Source organism: Aquila chrysaetos, chromosome 26 (genome assembly GCF_900496995.4).
Source record: "Aquila chrysaetos chrysaetos chromosome 26, bAquChr1.4, whole genome shotgun sequence".
Lineage (NCBI taxonomy): Eukaryota > Metazoa > Chordata > Aves > Accipitriformes > Accipitridae > Aquila > Aquila chrysaetos.
In genome coordinates, this window is record NC_044029.1 from 4,128,175 (window position 1) to 4,145,289 (window position 17,115).

Genomic DNA, 17,115 nt, shown 5'->3' on the forward strand with positions numbered 1-17,115 from the left:
ACCTTCTGGGCATCATATTATTTTCATATATAGCCTACAGATGTGATTTCCTAACTCTGCGAATACAGTATGCATATGCAAACAAGGTGCCATGAGAAAGCCGGTATGTACATTTGCAGTAGGCCAGCTGCTAAGCAGTAACTGTTTCAAGCCCTTTCCTTTTCTTTTCCTAGTGCCTGTGAAATAGATATGTGAAGTAGAGTGTGAAATAGATTTCACCTTGTAGGTGAAAAGGAATAAACTACCTTGTATACTGTGTGGTAAGGTAAGAGTATGCATATGGCCAGCTTCTAAAGTAGCTGATTTGTTAAATTCACACCTTGGCTTACCTCGTAGTAACTTGTATCCTCAAGTTTAGGTGCAGCTGCTGTCAAAATCTTATGTCACACTGATTAATTGTTTCACTGTCTTCCTACTGTTTTGTGGTTCAAAAAGGATATTACTTTAGGGTGGGTTGCAGGATCTTGCCATGGGGATACCCCTTGGGTGGCTAGAGACAGTCCCATAGGGGACCCTAAATACCAGGAGAGAGGTCTCTGTTCATGTGGAGCATTGCAAGGAAAGGAATATCAAATTATGTTTGCACGACAGTGTCCAGGACCATCTGTCCCTGTTTCCTGGACAGATGCAGGTGAACATAACTTGTTCTTTTGCTGTTCCCAAGTGTAGAAGTTGTTAACATAACCTCAAAAGTATGGACATAAAGATAACCTGGGAAAATGTTCCTTTAGCAATAGTAGGGTTTATTGCAGAAGGGGTAGTGCTATTTGAAATTTTTTTTTTTTTTTTTTTTTTTGTGTGTGTGTGTCAGTTCAACTTCATGTATCTTCTTTTCTCCCTATTCCTGTGCTGGGCAGGCAAGATAAGAGGTAAAAATTTGAGAAGGTTTAAAGCTGTGTAATAATAGTGCTTAAGACTGCACTGTCCTATTGGCTTTCCTGCTCCTTCATGATATTGCATAGGAGAAGGCACATGAGCATTTTTAAGTGAGGTCCTCGGTTGCCAAATCCTATCATCTGAAGAACAGAAATGGACACTTTAAGGCCAAAACATTGAGAGTAGAAGTTGCTCCAGGGTGTTGTCATCTTCCTCTAAAACAACTTGAAGGTAGGACAGGAACACACACTAGTCAAGCAGTAACGAGTGTCGGTTGCAGAGGAGCTCAGCAGGATGAGAATGGGTGTTGCTTTTTCCTCAGCATGCTGGAGATGATTCACCAGAAGGACAAATGTCTGTTCTCTGCTGTGACCTGAATTTGGACAAAGAGCATGTGCATTGACCTGCAATAGGTGGTGCTAATGGCTATTTATTGTTAGCAAAATAACGCCCTTTTTAATCCGATTTTTTAAAGGTGGTGGGTGTGTTGGTATTTTTAAGCAATTTTTTTTTTTTTTTTTCTTCAGCACTGAAAATGGTGTTGGCTGTTCCTAGATGAGCAGTAGATTTCCTGTTGGTGATGGCAGCTTTGTTAGTCACTTTATTTATGGATTTCTTCCTTTGCCTAGTCAAGTAAGTCAGAGGATATCTCTGGCTGTTTCTCTGTCTCCTAATCATTTAATCTGTTTATGGAAATAGAACTTTGTGTTTCTGCTCTTACATTTGGGTTTATTACTGGTAACCCATGATCCTAGTCTGGATGCAGGGATCTTCTCTGAGAAATGGGGTAAGATTGGAAGGGGGAGCAGGGGAAATCATAGTGATTCTCTATTCTAATCCCCTGAGTCAGACAAGCCAGAGAATCCAATGTCCAGACCAAAACTTCCTCTGAAACTTCTACACATCTCAGAAAGTGAGTTTAGGTTGACTGCAAGTGCTGGTGGCTCTGCCACAACCCTAGGCAAGATGTTCCTGTAGTTAATTATCCTTTGGGTTTCATGATAATTTTAAAGCTTTGTTTCTAGTTTGAACTTGTCAAACTTCAGTGGTCAGCTATGGGATCTCATTGTGTCTTTTTTTTTTTTTTTTCTTTTCCTGCTCAAAGAGCCATCTGTTCTCAAAAATCTTTCACATGTGCATAAGCTTATCTACTGTTACCATCTCACTTCTTTAAATTCTTGGTTAAATTAAGCATGATGAGCTTTCTTGTGATTTGAGGTATGACTTTTTAGGCCTTGGATACTTCTGTAGTTATTTCTTGCCTTCATCCCAAGTTTTCATCTAATAATGCCAGAAGGTGACATAGCGTGTCACCAACAGTCTGGCAGGTGCTGCGTACAGAAATATTTTCAGCTCCCTTCATCTTTTTATGTTTATCTCCTTGTAATTCGGAGGACTATTATACCACTTAGCTGCAAACTTGAATGGAGCTCTCAAAATAACTGTCTACAATGATTTCCAAATTCTCTTCATTTTTTACTCTCCTAAGTATAACCAATGATCTCTATTCTTAGGTGAACAGTTCCACATGGCACCAGGAAAAAGCCCATTGTCCAAACAACTCACCACTCCATGCATTTGTTGTATAACATTTCCTTGATTATATTTATTGTTTTTCAAGAAAGAGGCTTGCTTATGCTTGTCATTTAACAAAAAGTCATTCTCATATGACTTCCAGTCATTCCTTACACCTTTATATATAACAGTTGCCTCCTACTTAGTTTTCTCTCTATTCAGGATGGGAAGTTGTCCCTTTTAAAGCACTATGTTATGTAGAACTGGTTTTTATCGACACATGGTGAATTAAATTAGTTTATAATCAACTAAACTTTAATTCTTGATTTCTAATCAAAATCTAATATACTTTTAGCCTTGCCTAGCTGCTGTGATTTTCTCTAAGAAGTTAATTGCTTGTATTTTTCAGAAACTTAAAAGATACTTTGTTGAGGAAAACTACTGGTATGCATTCCCTTCCTGGAGTCTTTCCTCTCACATCATATTCACGTTTGAAAGGGCTCTTCATTGCATTCCTTTCTGATTGAGCAGTTGACGGCAGATCTGTATTGATACTGAGACTGTAATGTGCCTGTTAATACATTGACCCATATCTGCTCATTTCATCTAGAGTAATCACTTTAAAGCAGATAGTGGTGTTTTTATGATACCATGCAACTTGCTGGTCTCTTCTGTCTATCCCAATGCTTTTAAACATTGAAGTAATTTGAAAAGTTCTACTAGGCTTCAGAAATCGTATTGAATCACACTTATCAGAAGTGAATTTTTCTTGTTCTGTTCGTTATCCAGGTTTCCACTATTGGCATAAAACCAACTGGTTTGTTTTCTTTGTATCCCTTTACATTTTCATGTTTTAGTTTTGAATCTTATATTCAGGTAACAGTATCATATCACAACTTCTGAGTGTCCTCCCTAATAAACACTAGTTGAAAGCCCTGCAGAGTAATCTAGTTTGATTGCTATCCAAAATGTTAGGCAGTCCCACTAGAGAGAGAGAAACTTCCAAGGTTTATGGACTTAATTTGTGGAGTGGGACAAATAATCCACAGGATATCACTTACCTAGCCAGTGTTTAATCTCCTGTATCTTCTGCAATCTGTTTCTCTCATTTGGGCGTCAGGAAGGATTCCCAAGCAGACTGTCTCTCTCCTGTTTTCAGGGAGCTTTAATAATAAATATTACTGAACATGGCCCAGGTCTACTACTGTGTTGTATCCTGTGACAAACTGGGCATCCCTTCCTTGGTTTTTACTGTAGAAAACGGGCTTCTTTATTGCCATTACTTCATTCTTCAACTGAATAGGCAGTTACCTTGTCTGAAAGTGAGCGTACAACCCCTCTTCTGTTCAGGATCAGTAGTTGCCCATCCAAAGGGTTAATTTTTTTTTTCGTAGCAAACTATTGACTCTTCACTCTGTGGGAAACCTGTCTTTGGACAGGATGCAGAAGGTGGTACGGCCTTTGCAGTAGCTGGTAGTTGGGTCACTGTTGGCTGTCATCGATGGCTATAGGGAGCTGTACCTTTGGAAAGAAATTCTGCGTTCCCTCTTGCAAAATGTCTCAAAAATTGTCTCTGCCATTGGGTTTACCTCTGCTACTATAACTACAGCAAGGACAGCTATTCTAAGTGTAAGTGGAGTCAGTCTGGATACCATTTAATGATTCATGTCCTAGAAAAACATGGTTTTCCTGTTTCTATAGTAGAGACATTGTTTCTGGCCATCTGCTTAGAGCAGTGGGTTAGTGTTTGGGAAATGCTTGCAACTGAGGGCATCTCCTTTTTTTATTATTTTTTTAAATCATCTAGATTTCTTTCAAACAGACCAAAAAAAAAGCCCAATACAGAAAAAAACCCCAAGTCTGAAACTTTATTCTCATATTTCTAGGCTAGAGATTAAGATATAGTTGCACATCTATAATAATAATGGTGATAAAAAACAACCAAACACCAAACCTATGCTTCAAAGGGAATAATAAATCAATGGCTTACCCAATCTCTTTGCATGTGAAACATTAATTAGCATGTTTTCGTGAGAGTTTTATTTAACATGTGTATGACTTCCTGAAAGTATACCAAAATATTATTCAAAACAAAGGTAATAAATATAGAGGTAGTACATAAAAACAGAATGAGAAACTTGTTTACCTTATAAATCAGTGTTCATGTGTTAAAAATCACTCAAAGCACTTGGAAATCTGAAATTATTCCAGCACATGTAAATAAATTGGTCATAAATGATCTCCTGCAATATTAAAAAGTTTCAGACATGCCTTAAAAAAAACGAAAACAACAAAACAACCAAAACAACAACACGATTGAAACTCCATAATCTCACAAGTTCCTCATGTGCTTCTTTTCCTGCCGTCTGCTCTCCCCAGGGTTTGTCATCTTGTGCTGTCAAGTGGGTCATAAGTCATAGCAGTGGTGGTTGTTTCTAGGTCAGACAGTTAACATGTTGGGAAGAGTAATTTTATAAGATGCCCAGAAATAGTATTTTACAGTAGGAGAGTACTGACTTGTTATGAATTACTGCATTAACTTCACACCACAGACTCATTTCACTGAACTGATGGTAGTGACATGCCAGTTTTACAGCTGATATGGTAATTCATCTCAGTATTGTTTGAACATAAGAGGAAGGGGAAGAGGAATTTTAGGTTACACATTTCCAAAGGTGGTAGGGGAGGGGACTGAACTGTCCCGGTAGTTACCATAGCTGTTCTGTTATCTTTATGGCTTATTATACATGAGGCACTTAACATATTTGCACCATTTTTAAATGCTATTATGCTAGTTCAAACTGCAAAACCAGGCTAGTCTGCTCTGTTTTTATTAGCATCGTACTTTAGCATCTGAGCAAGGACATGCACTTTCAAAAAGGTAAATTGTTTTTTAACAAACAGGTTACCCTTGAAGACTTTTCCTACTGCTCCTTGATTGTGCCTGTTAAAACAAAGGCAGGCAAAAAAGCAGTGGTAGGGAAGGGAGGCAGGCTTTCAAGAGAAAAAATGTATACATACGCACATGGAGATCTTGTAGATCACATGATTTAACTGTTACAAAACTTCTAATAATACTGTGATACAGGTGAAGTTGTTCTGTGGGCTGATGGTGACTAAAGTCTTTGTTTTCCATCCTTCCTAGAAATTAAGAAGCCACCAGTGGCCCCCAAACCAAAATTTGTGGTAGGACACAAGGCAACGCCTCCACCTGTTGCACCGAAGCCCGATGTTGTACTTTCTGGTGTTATACAAGCAGCAAGGAAAACCAAGCCAGCAATTGCACCGAAACCAAAGGTTCTCAAGAGCTCATCCGTTCCGGAAGTTAAACCTCCGTCATCTACACGAAAAAGCACAAAAAGCTTTGAGGAGCACAGGGGAGATTCTTCTCAAACGCTAGACCACTTGAACTATAAAAATGAAGCCTTGGAAGGGAGTACTGGTAACACAGCATATATTCTGCCAATGTCATCTTGCAAATTTGAATGCCTTCGTAAGCTTGGAAATGGGGAGAACACCTGTAAAACGCAGATCATTTTTGAACACTTTGAAAACTTAGAGAACATCAAAGTTGGTGAAAAAACCACGCTAGCTCTGGGGGACAGTCACAATGAAAAACTGGCAAATAGAAATCAGGTGGTTTTGAAAGCCAGCATTTTGGAAGAGAAACTTAAGGATGTTCTAACTCATAGTGTGTTTCCTAACAGCAGTCCTGTGAGGCACAGGTATGCAGACAAACTTGACAAAGGGGATGGCAGCAGTTCCAAGAACAACGTTAAAATAGAGTTTATGGAACTTGTACAGTCTTCGTCGTCTTCTGAGGTAGCTAAAGGGAAGCCACAAAGTACTGATAATAAGCTCACTGCTGATGAGTTTCAGATGTCTGAAATTTGTCCTAGTTTGACTGAAAATAACCACAGTTGCTCTTGCCCATTGGACCAGGAAATCCTTGAAAATGAAAATTTAAGTAGCAATAGTACGTTTTTGGGTGAAATAGGTATGAAATCAGATCCTGATAAAGCCTCCTCTGAAACATCTTCAGTCCTGAGCTCAAAAGTGCTTCCTATCCCTAAGCCAAGAAAGCCACGTGCTGCATGTCTAGTCCGTCAGGATGGCATAGACACCACAGGAGAAGGAACAAAGGAACCATCTAATTCGGAGAAAGATTCCTTCGGGCTTGTGGACCAAAGCTTTAAAAAGCCAGCAAAAATTAATATCCTTGGTCAAAGTGTTTGTTATAACAATAATACAGAAGTGCTTCATCCTGAAAAATGTGAGATAACTCAAAGCAATGTGGACAAAGTGCATGAGGTGAAGGAACCTGCTACGGAAGAGTCAACTTCACAAAATCTTTTGCCTCAGTTGTCACATAAAACTTCTGATTTGGTGGAAAGTGTTGAATGTTCTTTAGATGCAGACCATAACTTAGTTAACTCCATGGATGAGATGACAGATGATGCCAGTATGCTAGATGCTGTGGACAGAAGGACTAACTTTGTCAGGTGTGATGCTTTGTCCATGAGTTTGCCAAAGCAACTCAAATTAACTAGCAGTCAGCACTCATTTGCGTCCAATAGCCTCCATGTTTCCCCACAAAAATTGGAAGATAAAGAAGTTAAAATAAAGGATGAAAGTTCTCCAAAAATCGTTCCTAAGAAACCACAGAGGCACAGCCTTCCAGCTGCTGGCCTGCTGAAAAAAGCTGCATCAGCAGAGCTTGTGGAGAAAAGTTCTTACGCCTCCAGTGAGGACAAAACGAACAGCGTTCTGGAAGGATCTCACTTCACGCATCCACCAGCCAAGGAGCAAAGCACACTGTCATCCTGTGACATACCCAAACGTTCTTCTGAGAAACCTGTCTGGAAGTTACCTCATCCTATTCTTCCATTTTCAGGAAATTCTGAATCATTAAAAACTGCTAACGTTGCTACTGGCTTCAACCACTTGACTGTTGTGACGAAGCCTAGGGCCAAATCTCTCTCTTCTGTGGACATGGAAAGGACAGACAAGCCTTGCAAAGACCATCAGAAGAAGAATAGTTTGAAAAAGTTTCTTAACATGAAACTGTCTGTTTGCTTAATGAAAAGTGACTTCCAAAAATTCCTTTCTAAAGGCAGCCAGTCAATGGATAGTGCTATTGCCAACCTTTCCACCGGAGATGGGTGTGGAAATGGTAGCAACCGGAATATAGCATCTGTAGGCAGTGAAAGGAAAACTAAATCTGCCAAGGTGCATTCCATAGAAATAAGTAGTCCGGCATTACAGAAGAAGAGGCAGAGAAATAGAAGTCAACCTGAGATGCGAAATAACCAAAGGCTGGAGTCTTTAGACGGGCATGTACTTTTGGGAGAGAATTTGTCGCAAATGCATTTCAATTCTCTAACTAGCAGTTGTGCTCCAGAGTACGAAAATGTGCGTCACTATGAGGAAATACCCGAGTATGAGAACTTGCCTTTTGCTATGGGTGCTGGGAGAAATCTCTGTTTTGAATGGCAGAACTCCAGCAGCGTGGAAGACCAGAGCCCTGGCTTCTATGAGGTTGAGGACCCTTGTGAAGCTACAAGCAGGCGCTTGAGACTTGCCAGGTAAAATAAAGAGAAAAGGGAAGTTAAACAGCTCCATTGTAACTCTGTTGGTTGTAAACATGTTTAGATGATGACTTGAGAGGCTGTACCCCTTTCATTAAATGTCAGCAGGTGTATATCTTTCTATATGCTTTTCCTGTTTTGAAAGCTGTTTGCACTTGGTAAAGAGTCAAGAGGAAAAGTAAGCTAGTTATTCCTCATATGTGATCAAAATCTGGGGAACTAACGTATGTGCTTTTCCAGATTTAATTAAAGCAAATCAGATAGTCATGTATTTGTATCTGAGAATACTTAAATGGGGAGGAAGGAACCTTACCAAAGTCTCAGGATGAACTTGAATAAGCGTCCATAGAGTGCATAGTTGCTAGGTTTGTAGGGGGAATGAATATGTTTTTAGATCAGCTGATAAAAGCTGGGAAAAGCAGGCAAGCTTTTGGGTATGCAAATTCTTATCAGGTCTTGAAAGCTTTTTGGATGTAACAAAAGATATGGCCTCTCCCTGAATATAGTGAGTCTCCCGTATCTCCCTGTGCTCCCAGTGAAGGTGGTAGTGGTGCACGAGTTCTGTGACTCACACAGAACATTACTGAAAGACAGGGTCTAGTGACTCTGCACGTTGCTGCTGTGTTTCATTGTCTCAGGAGGTGGTGGAGACAGACGATATCAGCAGATTCAAAAAGGGACTGGACCGATTCATAGGTATGTCCAAAACAGATGCTAAATGGAATAGGCAAGAACAGGTCTTTAGTATCTGTAGTACTGTGACTGGATGCTGGGAAGAGGAGTGGGCCACAGAGTGGTCAGGCTCGTATGTTCGCCCTAAGTAGCATCACTTACTGTGTCTGTCAGAGTGTGGTAACAGGTGAAGCATTGTTTTGCCCCAATACGGTATAATTTAACTTCTTAACTTCAGCTAATCAGTTGGTCTTACAGATCCTAAAGATTTATCTCAAACCAGCAATAAGGATTTCAATGAAATATGCAGCCTGTGTATTCCACAGTCCTGAGCAAACTTCTTTACACTGTTGAGAATTTATGCGTAATGGCAAGAATAAATGAGGTAGCTTATAGGTAGTCGCATTTAACTTCATTTTTCACCGAGAGTTACTAAGCCTCATTTCATTTTGGATGTGTGTAGCAAACATGCTCCAAAGAATCTGAGAGCTGGCCATTTTTTAGGGGAGCGTGTCCTTTTGTATAGGCGGAAACAAATATTTTAAGTGGCATCCCTTGTTAATAGTTGTTTATAGAGTTGATATTCTCAACATTGGACTGTTTGATGGAAAGCATGAAGCCTTATCATGGTTATGGGCTCAGTATTGGTATATTTATTCATGCGGTGGTTGAGTATTTTTTCTTGTTTACAGTAGGGTGATGCTTGGTTTTGTCTTTGGTATACTTTAAGTTCCTCACTGAGTTTATGGTTTTTGTTTAAATCTAATCTATGGGTATCTTTCAGGGGTTTTGACCACACTCTTGGTATTCCCTTGATTTGGTTTACCTAAGAAGGGTGAGACCAAACTTAGATAAGGATATATTTTGTGTGTTTATGTGAGCTATTTTGGTTTGTATTGTGGTTCTGGATCCAGGTGAATGTTTGTCTTTGCTTTAGGAAAAGAAAAGGACTGTTTTGCTGTATGGAGCATGGTAGAACTGAGACTGCAGTTGCTCTTTGAGTGAAATTCCATAGTTTTCTTACCTGGCTGAGTGTCTGAGATTTATAGTTACTCCCTCTCCACACAAGCCTTCCCCAGTACCAATGGTGATTTAAAGGTTTAAGTGATCTCTTGCACCCTGGCATATCTGCACCTGTAGCTGCTGCCTGAGCTGGATGTTCTTGACGTAGTTGGCTTTGTGTTGCATTTTTCTTTAAAAAGCATGCATAGAAAACCATAACCGGAGCCCTTAATATAAGTGTTTATTTTAAACTAAATTATGTAGTCAGAAACTACCTTAGGAAACTGTTAATGCATGCAGTCACTTCAATAGATCTCGGGGAACAAAGAAATCCCTGGGGAAAAAAGGGGACACAATGGGGCAGTGGTCTCCTGATGCTAGAAGAGGAGGTACAGGTATTCGTTTTGGCTCTGGCTTGGGAGGTGTAAGGGTCCTTGCCCGGATGGAGCCAGGCAGACAGCTTCTCCAGTTTTCCCATCCGTTGTTATCTGAAATACTTTGAAGCGTCTTTATCAATGTCGTCTTACCTTTTCTGCATAGTTCTTTAAGAGCCTTTTATCATTTCCTGGGCCAGGTGGTATTATAAAACCGGTTAGAGAAACAGTGCTGATGTTATTGAAATAATTACTGCTCGCGTTTTCCCCAGCCTGTCAGAACATGCACTTAGCTCTTTTTCATAGATCATGGCACATAAAACTCCTGTAATGCACTGCTAATGGAGATCTCAAAGCAAATTATCTTATGATTAAAGCCAATGTACAAATGAGATTGTTCTTCTGAGAAATTAATAGACCGATTGCCTACACTTCTAGTCATAATAGCACATACGCAGTATATTAAGTCTGAATGCCAGGCTTGCCATTACCAGGAGCGTTTGGTGGTGTCTTTACCCCACATTACATTTCTTTCTGGAGGAGGAAATAAAATTTTCATAATGTACCCAGTGCTTCGTGGTTACTGAGAAATTTCCTCCTGATCCCATCTGGTAAAACCAGTATGCGTTAATGGAGAATGGTAATACCTTCTAATGCTCCTATCCTAACTTCGTGTGTCTTACTACATTCAGATATGTTTCGTTTGCTTGGGCATTCCCACAGGGATTTACATGCAAGTGGCAGTCCCAGGTAGTTAATGGTGGGTATCAGTTGTCACTTACCACTTGATTTTTGAGTTATTGGATGTCAGCCTCCCTTGTACGGAGGGTGGGCTTGGCCTTGAAAGGAAGAGAACCAGGGTCCTGATACGGTGTGTGAACCACTGAGGTGGGACAGGTGCTGCTGATGGGACACTGATGGGTTTTGCTTGTGTTAAGTAGTTCAGGGGAATATTCTCAATAAAGAAAGTAATGACAATACCTTGGGAGCAGATAATCCATGTTTTGTTTCCACAATAGAAAAAAAAAAAAGTCTCTTGAAATGGTTTTTTAAGGATTGTTTATTTTGTCCTAGTCTACCTGTTTGACTACCAATTTAAAATAGATAATTAAGATGAATGTGTTATGCTGTTAAATGTAAAAGAAGTTTTAAATATCATTAACCAATTGTAGATAACAACAGGAAAAGCAGCTATTTGGGTTTGTTTTTTTGAGAAATGAATGATTTAGGCCTGAAAAGTGAGGTGAAAAGTCAGTGCTGCTGGTACTGCTGCAATTCATTTTAATGTTGTCAGAGACCAGTAGTTTTAACAGCTCTGTTTTGAAGTAACACCTTTTTTTTTTTTTTTTTTTTTAAAACCTCCTAATGAAAGAGAAATATTTATGCATTGGTTATCCTCTTTTTAGTGACAAACCTTTATTCTGAGGAGGACAGCAAAATCTTCCTTAAAACTAAAAGTAAAATTGAGTGTACATTTGTCCAGTAATCCAAAGATGCAAAGGAACAATGAACGTGCCTTGGAACATCTGTTATGCTGCAGAAAACAGAAACTTAAACTTCTCTGGATCTTGTGGACTTCCTTTTGGTATTTGTTACGTTGTTCTAGGCAAGAGAATTGTACTTCAGGTTGAATGAGTCTGCTCCTTCACCGAATAGCATACTGTATTTACTGGCTACTTTTGACAGTGTTCCTTCAAGATGTTGGAAATGTACATCACTGCTAACTGATTTTGATGAAATTTATAGCTGTGTCGTGTTTCCGGCTAGGATTTTTCTTCGGAAAGGGCTGGGGGGGAGTACCATGTGACAACAGTCCTTTGAGATCTTAATGTTGGTTTAATTAAATGCTGCTTCCTATTTTTCCCACCCCTGCTGATTTAGAATAATCCATTGGTTTTCCAGAAATAAGCGTCTTGATGTAAAATACAAGTTTAGTCTTCCGGACTAAATTCTGCTTTGGTGACTGAGTCCCCAGAGGTCAATTAAGTGTCTATGAAAGCCTTCCTGGAATATTGAATTTAGTATTGAAATCTGTGTGGTTAAGCACTTTGCTTTGATACATATTCCTCTTTGATGTACTGAACTTTGTCAGCGTTGAAACATGCTTCTGGTGGGCAGTATTGCACCAGATAAATGTGGTGGTGTTTAGGGATTGGCTGCATTAGGGAAGGGTTTTTTTTGCAATTGCAAAATTCCCATTCAAAAACACAAGAGAAACACTAATAAAATACTGCAGGGTCTAAATAGCATTTAAAACCAGTTTTCAAACACTTATGCTGAGATTTGAATGCACGAAATACATTTTAGGTATTGAAAGTGTTATATATTAAAAACCACATTTTCTTTTTACTGAATTTTATTGAAGGATATAACTTCCTGATAGGTGGAGGTCAGATAGGTAGATTTTTTGGATTTCATCTGCTGCTTAAAGATGATAATGAATTAGTTTCTGATCTGAAGAAGGCAGGTTCCTTTTCCTCCATCAGCTCTGCAGTCCTGTCCTGTCTTCCGATCTCCCCCTCTGCTTCTAGCCAGCTTCTGCCACCCTTAGTTGTACGTTAAATTCTTTCTTTGCAATTGTACCTTGGGTTTTAATGGAATAGCTTTGATAATATGCTATTTAGGTTTCCTATCAGGCTTCATTATCTGCGGTCGCGTGTTATCACTGGCTTTCTTTTTGTGTTCTGCTTCCTCGAGCCTGCCTTTTTCTTTTCCTTTCCCTACCTCGCTTTCTCACTTACGTGTTATGCAGCTGGTAGTCTTCTGCCAACTCCGAGGGCTTGTCAGTAAGGAGTGAGTCAGAGGGCTCAGATCTCCGCTTCCCGTCCCCCGCGAGGCTGGATGCAAAGCCTATCTGGCAGTCCCGGCTCTGAGGCTCGGGAGTGGGGAATGGACAAAGCAATTCTTGGCTAGCGAACATAAGGAATATGCCGTCTTGATGACTTCTCATGTTTTGCCTTTACGGACTATGAAGCAACAAATTCTGTAATGAAGTTAGGGGTGTCTAATCAGAGTCCAAATCAGTGAGAAATGGGAATATTGGTGAGAAGGGGTAGTACCGTTGCTTGGGAATATTGATATACTGACACAAGGACTTTGGGAAGGAATTGGGAGCATGCGGATGGTGGGACCCTCATCCTGGGCTGTACACCGCTCTCTGAGCTCCTTTTCTTCCCTGAGGGTTAGTCAAATCACTGACCTTGGGTCTGGAATTATTCTACGTCAGTTAATCATTTTGTACTACTAGGGCAGCATATGAAACTACATGAAAGACGTGCGGTGAATTTTTTTGCTCTGGAAAGCATATGGGGTGTTTTGCGTTTTCTTTCCTTGCTAGAAACTTTATGCAAGTCAGTGTCTCCGTGGTCTGCTTTTCCAGTAAGAGAAGGAGTTTTCCTTAATAAAAGGGGTGGCTTTTGGTCATACAGCTTTACAGTTTAGCCTGCTGTACAACTTGAAATAAAATGCATGTATTATATGAAGAAGATAGGCAGTCTGGGAGAAGTATGCCAATCCCCCCCCCTCCTTTTTTTTTTTAAATCGGAATGAATAAGAACTTTCTTGCTTTAAAAGAATCTTGACACATTCTCATCCAAATGTATTTGAGATGTGCTGATTTCATCTGTTTTGATGTTGGGAAAGATTCTGAGGTCCTATGCTCTCCCTCTCCAATGAGGGAGAGAAAGGAGTTCGAGAACTGCATTTTTCCAATACCAAGTCCATTAGTATACAATCCAGTCTTGAAAAGGTTTGAAAGGTCTTATGAAATGAAAACAATTGTGAAGATCTCCAAGATTGTCATGAAAGAGAATTTTTGTCTTTGGTATTTCTTTCATCCCCCTTTTCAAGGGCTCCCTGTTGATTTTGGTAAAAGAAAGGGGTGGGTGAAGCAGGTTGGTGTGGACACAGCACGTAGGGAAACTTTTGACCGAGTTGGAGGTGCAGTAATGAAAGACTTCTAATTTATCGGATGGTATTACAAGTGCTACATAAAAATAGATGTGGTTTAAGTTCTTGATGTTATCTTTTTACCGAGTGTAGTTGCGGCCAGGTGTGTGCGTGGGTATGAGAAGGAGCAAGCCGATGGTGGCAGCGGCGGCGAGGCGGGCGCTGCTGGGGTGCGCTGCCCGGCTGCTGGGCGAACCCCTCTGCGTCTCCTCAAAAGGTTCGGTGGTTACCCTTGTCACAGCCCTCTGCAGTCTAGAAAATTGCATCAGGTTAACCTTGGAGCACGTGCACTCCGTATGCATTAAAAGAGCCATTTTGAGGGTAAACCACGCTATCCTTTGTTTCTCACCGTAGAAGTGCTCACCACAGATGGCAAAAATGTCCTAACTGTGCTGTTCCCATCGATCCCCCTGGTACAATACAAGGATGTCCTCGTCCTTCCTCCCGGTGACGTTGCTTCAGCTCAGCGAGTCGGCTCTTGCCTTCAGCCGAAGGGTAGCTTAGTGTGATGAGGGGGAGCCTGAAGAAGGCAAAGCAGCGCGTAAAATCCTCCCATCCTTTAGCCTGCTTCCTAACCCCCGTGTTTATGGAGAACAGGAACTCAGGTGTCACGCACTTTCATAAATTAATCTCTAATGCTTTATCTTTTTCTTTCCTCTTTTATTCTATGTTTGTGCTTTTCCTAATTTTGGCATTCTTAGTATGTATTTCCTTTTCCTCAAGATGGGGGAAGCCAAGTTAAGTTGCGTATTTGTTGCTAGATGTTGGCCTTTCTCCCCCGCCTCCAACACGCACGCTCTGTCTCCAGTTGCCAGCCGTGGTATAAATTGCAGGTTAACAAAATGTAGCTCCAGAGACTATCTCAGATGTAGAATGGAGAGTCAAATGTGACATGAGAATTGATGAAAGACCCGTTTATACGCTCAACAACAGCCTTTTCCTGTGCGTTATTTTCAGCGTTGGCTCAGGAAGTGTGCTTGTGAAACTCAATGGTACTCTGGTTTGTATGGTGATATTTTAACTGCAGCAAGGTCTAATGTGATTGTATATGTAAAACAGTAAGATTTTGGGAGGCATAAAATAAATGTTGGGAAAGAAAGCAATCAAAATATTAACTTTAGTTTTTATTTAAATGCCAACAGTGATATTAATATGCCTCATTTACCCAACATTTATATTTGATGCAGTTAAAGATGTTTTAATGAGTAGACTTATAAAACTGTGCAGCTATGTTGTTTCAATGCACTGGAGAAAATTTAGGAACGCAGGTTTTATTTTAGATGCTAGAATCCAAGAAGTTTCTTTTAAAAATATTAAGTTTATGCAAGTTTTAGTTTTTCTTTAAAATATCTTTGCGCTTATGAAAAACAGCTCCACTCAGGCAGAAGTGGACTAAAAAAATATCTAAGATGCATGTAAATAAATAAAAGGAGTTTTTATCAAAACTGCCACTTTGATAGCTACAACCTGAGCCTTATGGCCTAGTGATTTCAACTGCACAGAGTTCAGTTGATTTTTTCTGTTTTGTTTTGTTTTTTCCCAGTGGTGTTCCTGGGGGTTGGATGTTCTGTATTGATTTTGAGATGAGCTGAAAGCGTTAGAAAAAGTTTCTGAATCCCGTTCTTCTTCTAATCTGTGCAAAAGATTAGGGGAAGAGAGAGCTCAAGTCCAATCTTGCAAGCAGCTCAATTATTCTTTACAGCTAGTCTGTGTTGGTCTCAATCAAACCATTTCATCCTCTGTTTTCCAGCAGACTATCCAGGAAGCTGTGTCAGCTCCCATGCATGCAGGCAGTTGTGTGTTTAAGAGTTAAGTCACTCCATGTTTACTTTAGATCTAAGTCACTACCTTTTGAGTACTCTGCTGCTTAGCTCTCTTTTGTCATCTTCTAGGTGCCTGACATGTAAAAAATGGAGGGCAATAGGTTGTGTGTTATTTCTAAATTGAATGAGCAACTTGTATCAGGTATTACCCCTGATTTCAGGGATAAAGTCACCCCAAAATCATAAAAATAATGATGAGTCAATACAGGAGATATTTAGGGCCTTGCATTAACTCTGCTTTTAGTGGAGCGGAAGTAGTTATACATTGGAATGTTATGGTAGCACTGGCAAGGTAAAATCAATTTTGTTTGACATGGCTGTTAATAGGAGATTTTGTTCTCCCTTGGTCTAAGTTTCCCTTTTCCTATTTGATGTGTTCGGTTGGAGATTTTGTCACATTTTCATTATAGTTTTCTAGAAGTCTCTTCTGTGGGTGCTGGAGTTGTGTTGTGGTTTTTCTTTTTTGTGTGTGTGACTGGAAAGTAAATGTTACTTGTCTTCTGATCCCGCTGTCCTTTCCCAATAAACTTTTTCCCACTAGGAGCTGTTTTGTGCATTGAGAGAAGTTAGAATAGCAGGTTCTGACTGTAAATGAGTGCTGTATTTTGGTGGTCCTGTTTTATATTGTTTATCACTTCCATGCCAGGAGTTTTTCCCAAAGGTCTTGGACCATGAGCTTTGCAGCTCTCCCTATGAAATGAGAATTAACAATAAGGGAAGGCAAAAAGCTGTAAATTCTGCAGAGACTTCCCTCTCTACCTACCCTGGGAGGCAGGTAACTCCTCACAGCTTTGGATGGTGATGGGAAGAACTGATGCAGTGACTCCTTCCCCACGTACAAACCTCCAGGCAAGGGTTTAAATCCCTGGGTTTTGCCGCAGTGTTTCACTTGCCAGTACCAACACCGGAGACTGTCCCCTTGTATCCTCTTGGATTATATTCTGCTACATTGGCATAATCTGGTTTTGGCACTTTTGCTGGGGCCACCCCAGCGGAGGCAGGCAGGGCGATGGGACCGTCTGTCCTGCCCGTCACAATGGCAGCTGTGCTGCGCTGCTCAGGAGCTGAACCGACCCGCCGTGGGTTTTCTTGGAGACTTTTAAAACTGAGACCTCTCTTTTTTTTAAATGCAGCTTTTCTATGGCGACTGTGGAAACATCTGAAGCATGCGCGTGTGTTTATGTTGAACTTTCCAAGGAACTGAGGAATTGTCAACAAATGGTCTTGCTGAAGATCGCTCCTGTGAGCGTGGGAGGCTGCCTGCGGCGAGAGCGGTCCTTGGGTGCCTCTGGCCGCGGGAGCTCGTGCCTTCAAATC

General features: G+C 40.4%; 1 protein-coding gene across 2 annotated transcripts in view; it reads left to right on the plus strand.

The window, feature by feature from the left end:
• The window catches only part of FGD6 (FYVE, RhoGEF and PH domain containing 6), a 75,513-nt gene that overhangs the window by 4,244 nt on the left and 54,154 nt on the right, over window positions 1-17,115 (plus strand). For both annotated transcript variants that reach the window (XR_005931486.1, XM_030003076.2), the window contains exon 2: window positions 5,537-7,976. Coding sequence is in view for 1 of the 2 variants with exons in the window: in XM_030003076.2 (XP_029858936.1) it covers window positions 5,537-7,976 (2,440 nt within the window). In the remaining variant the exon portion in view is untranslated. The remainder of the gene's footprint in view (window positions 1-5,536; window positions 7,977-17,115) is intronic.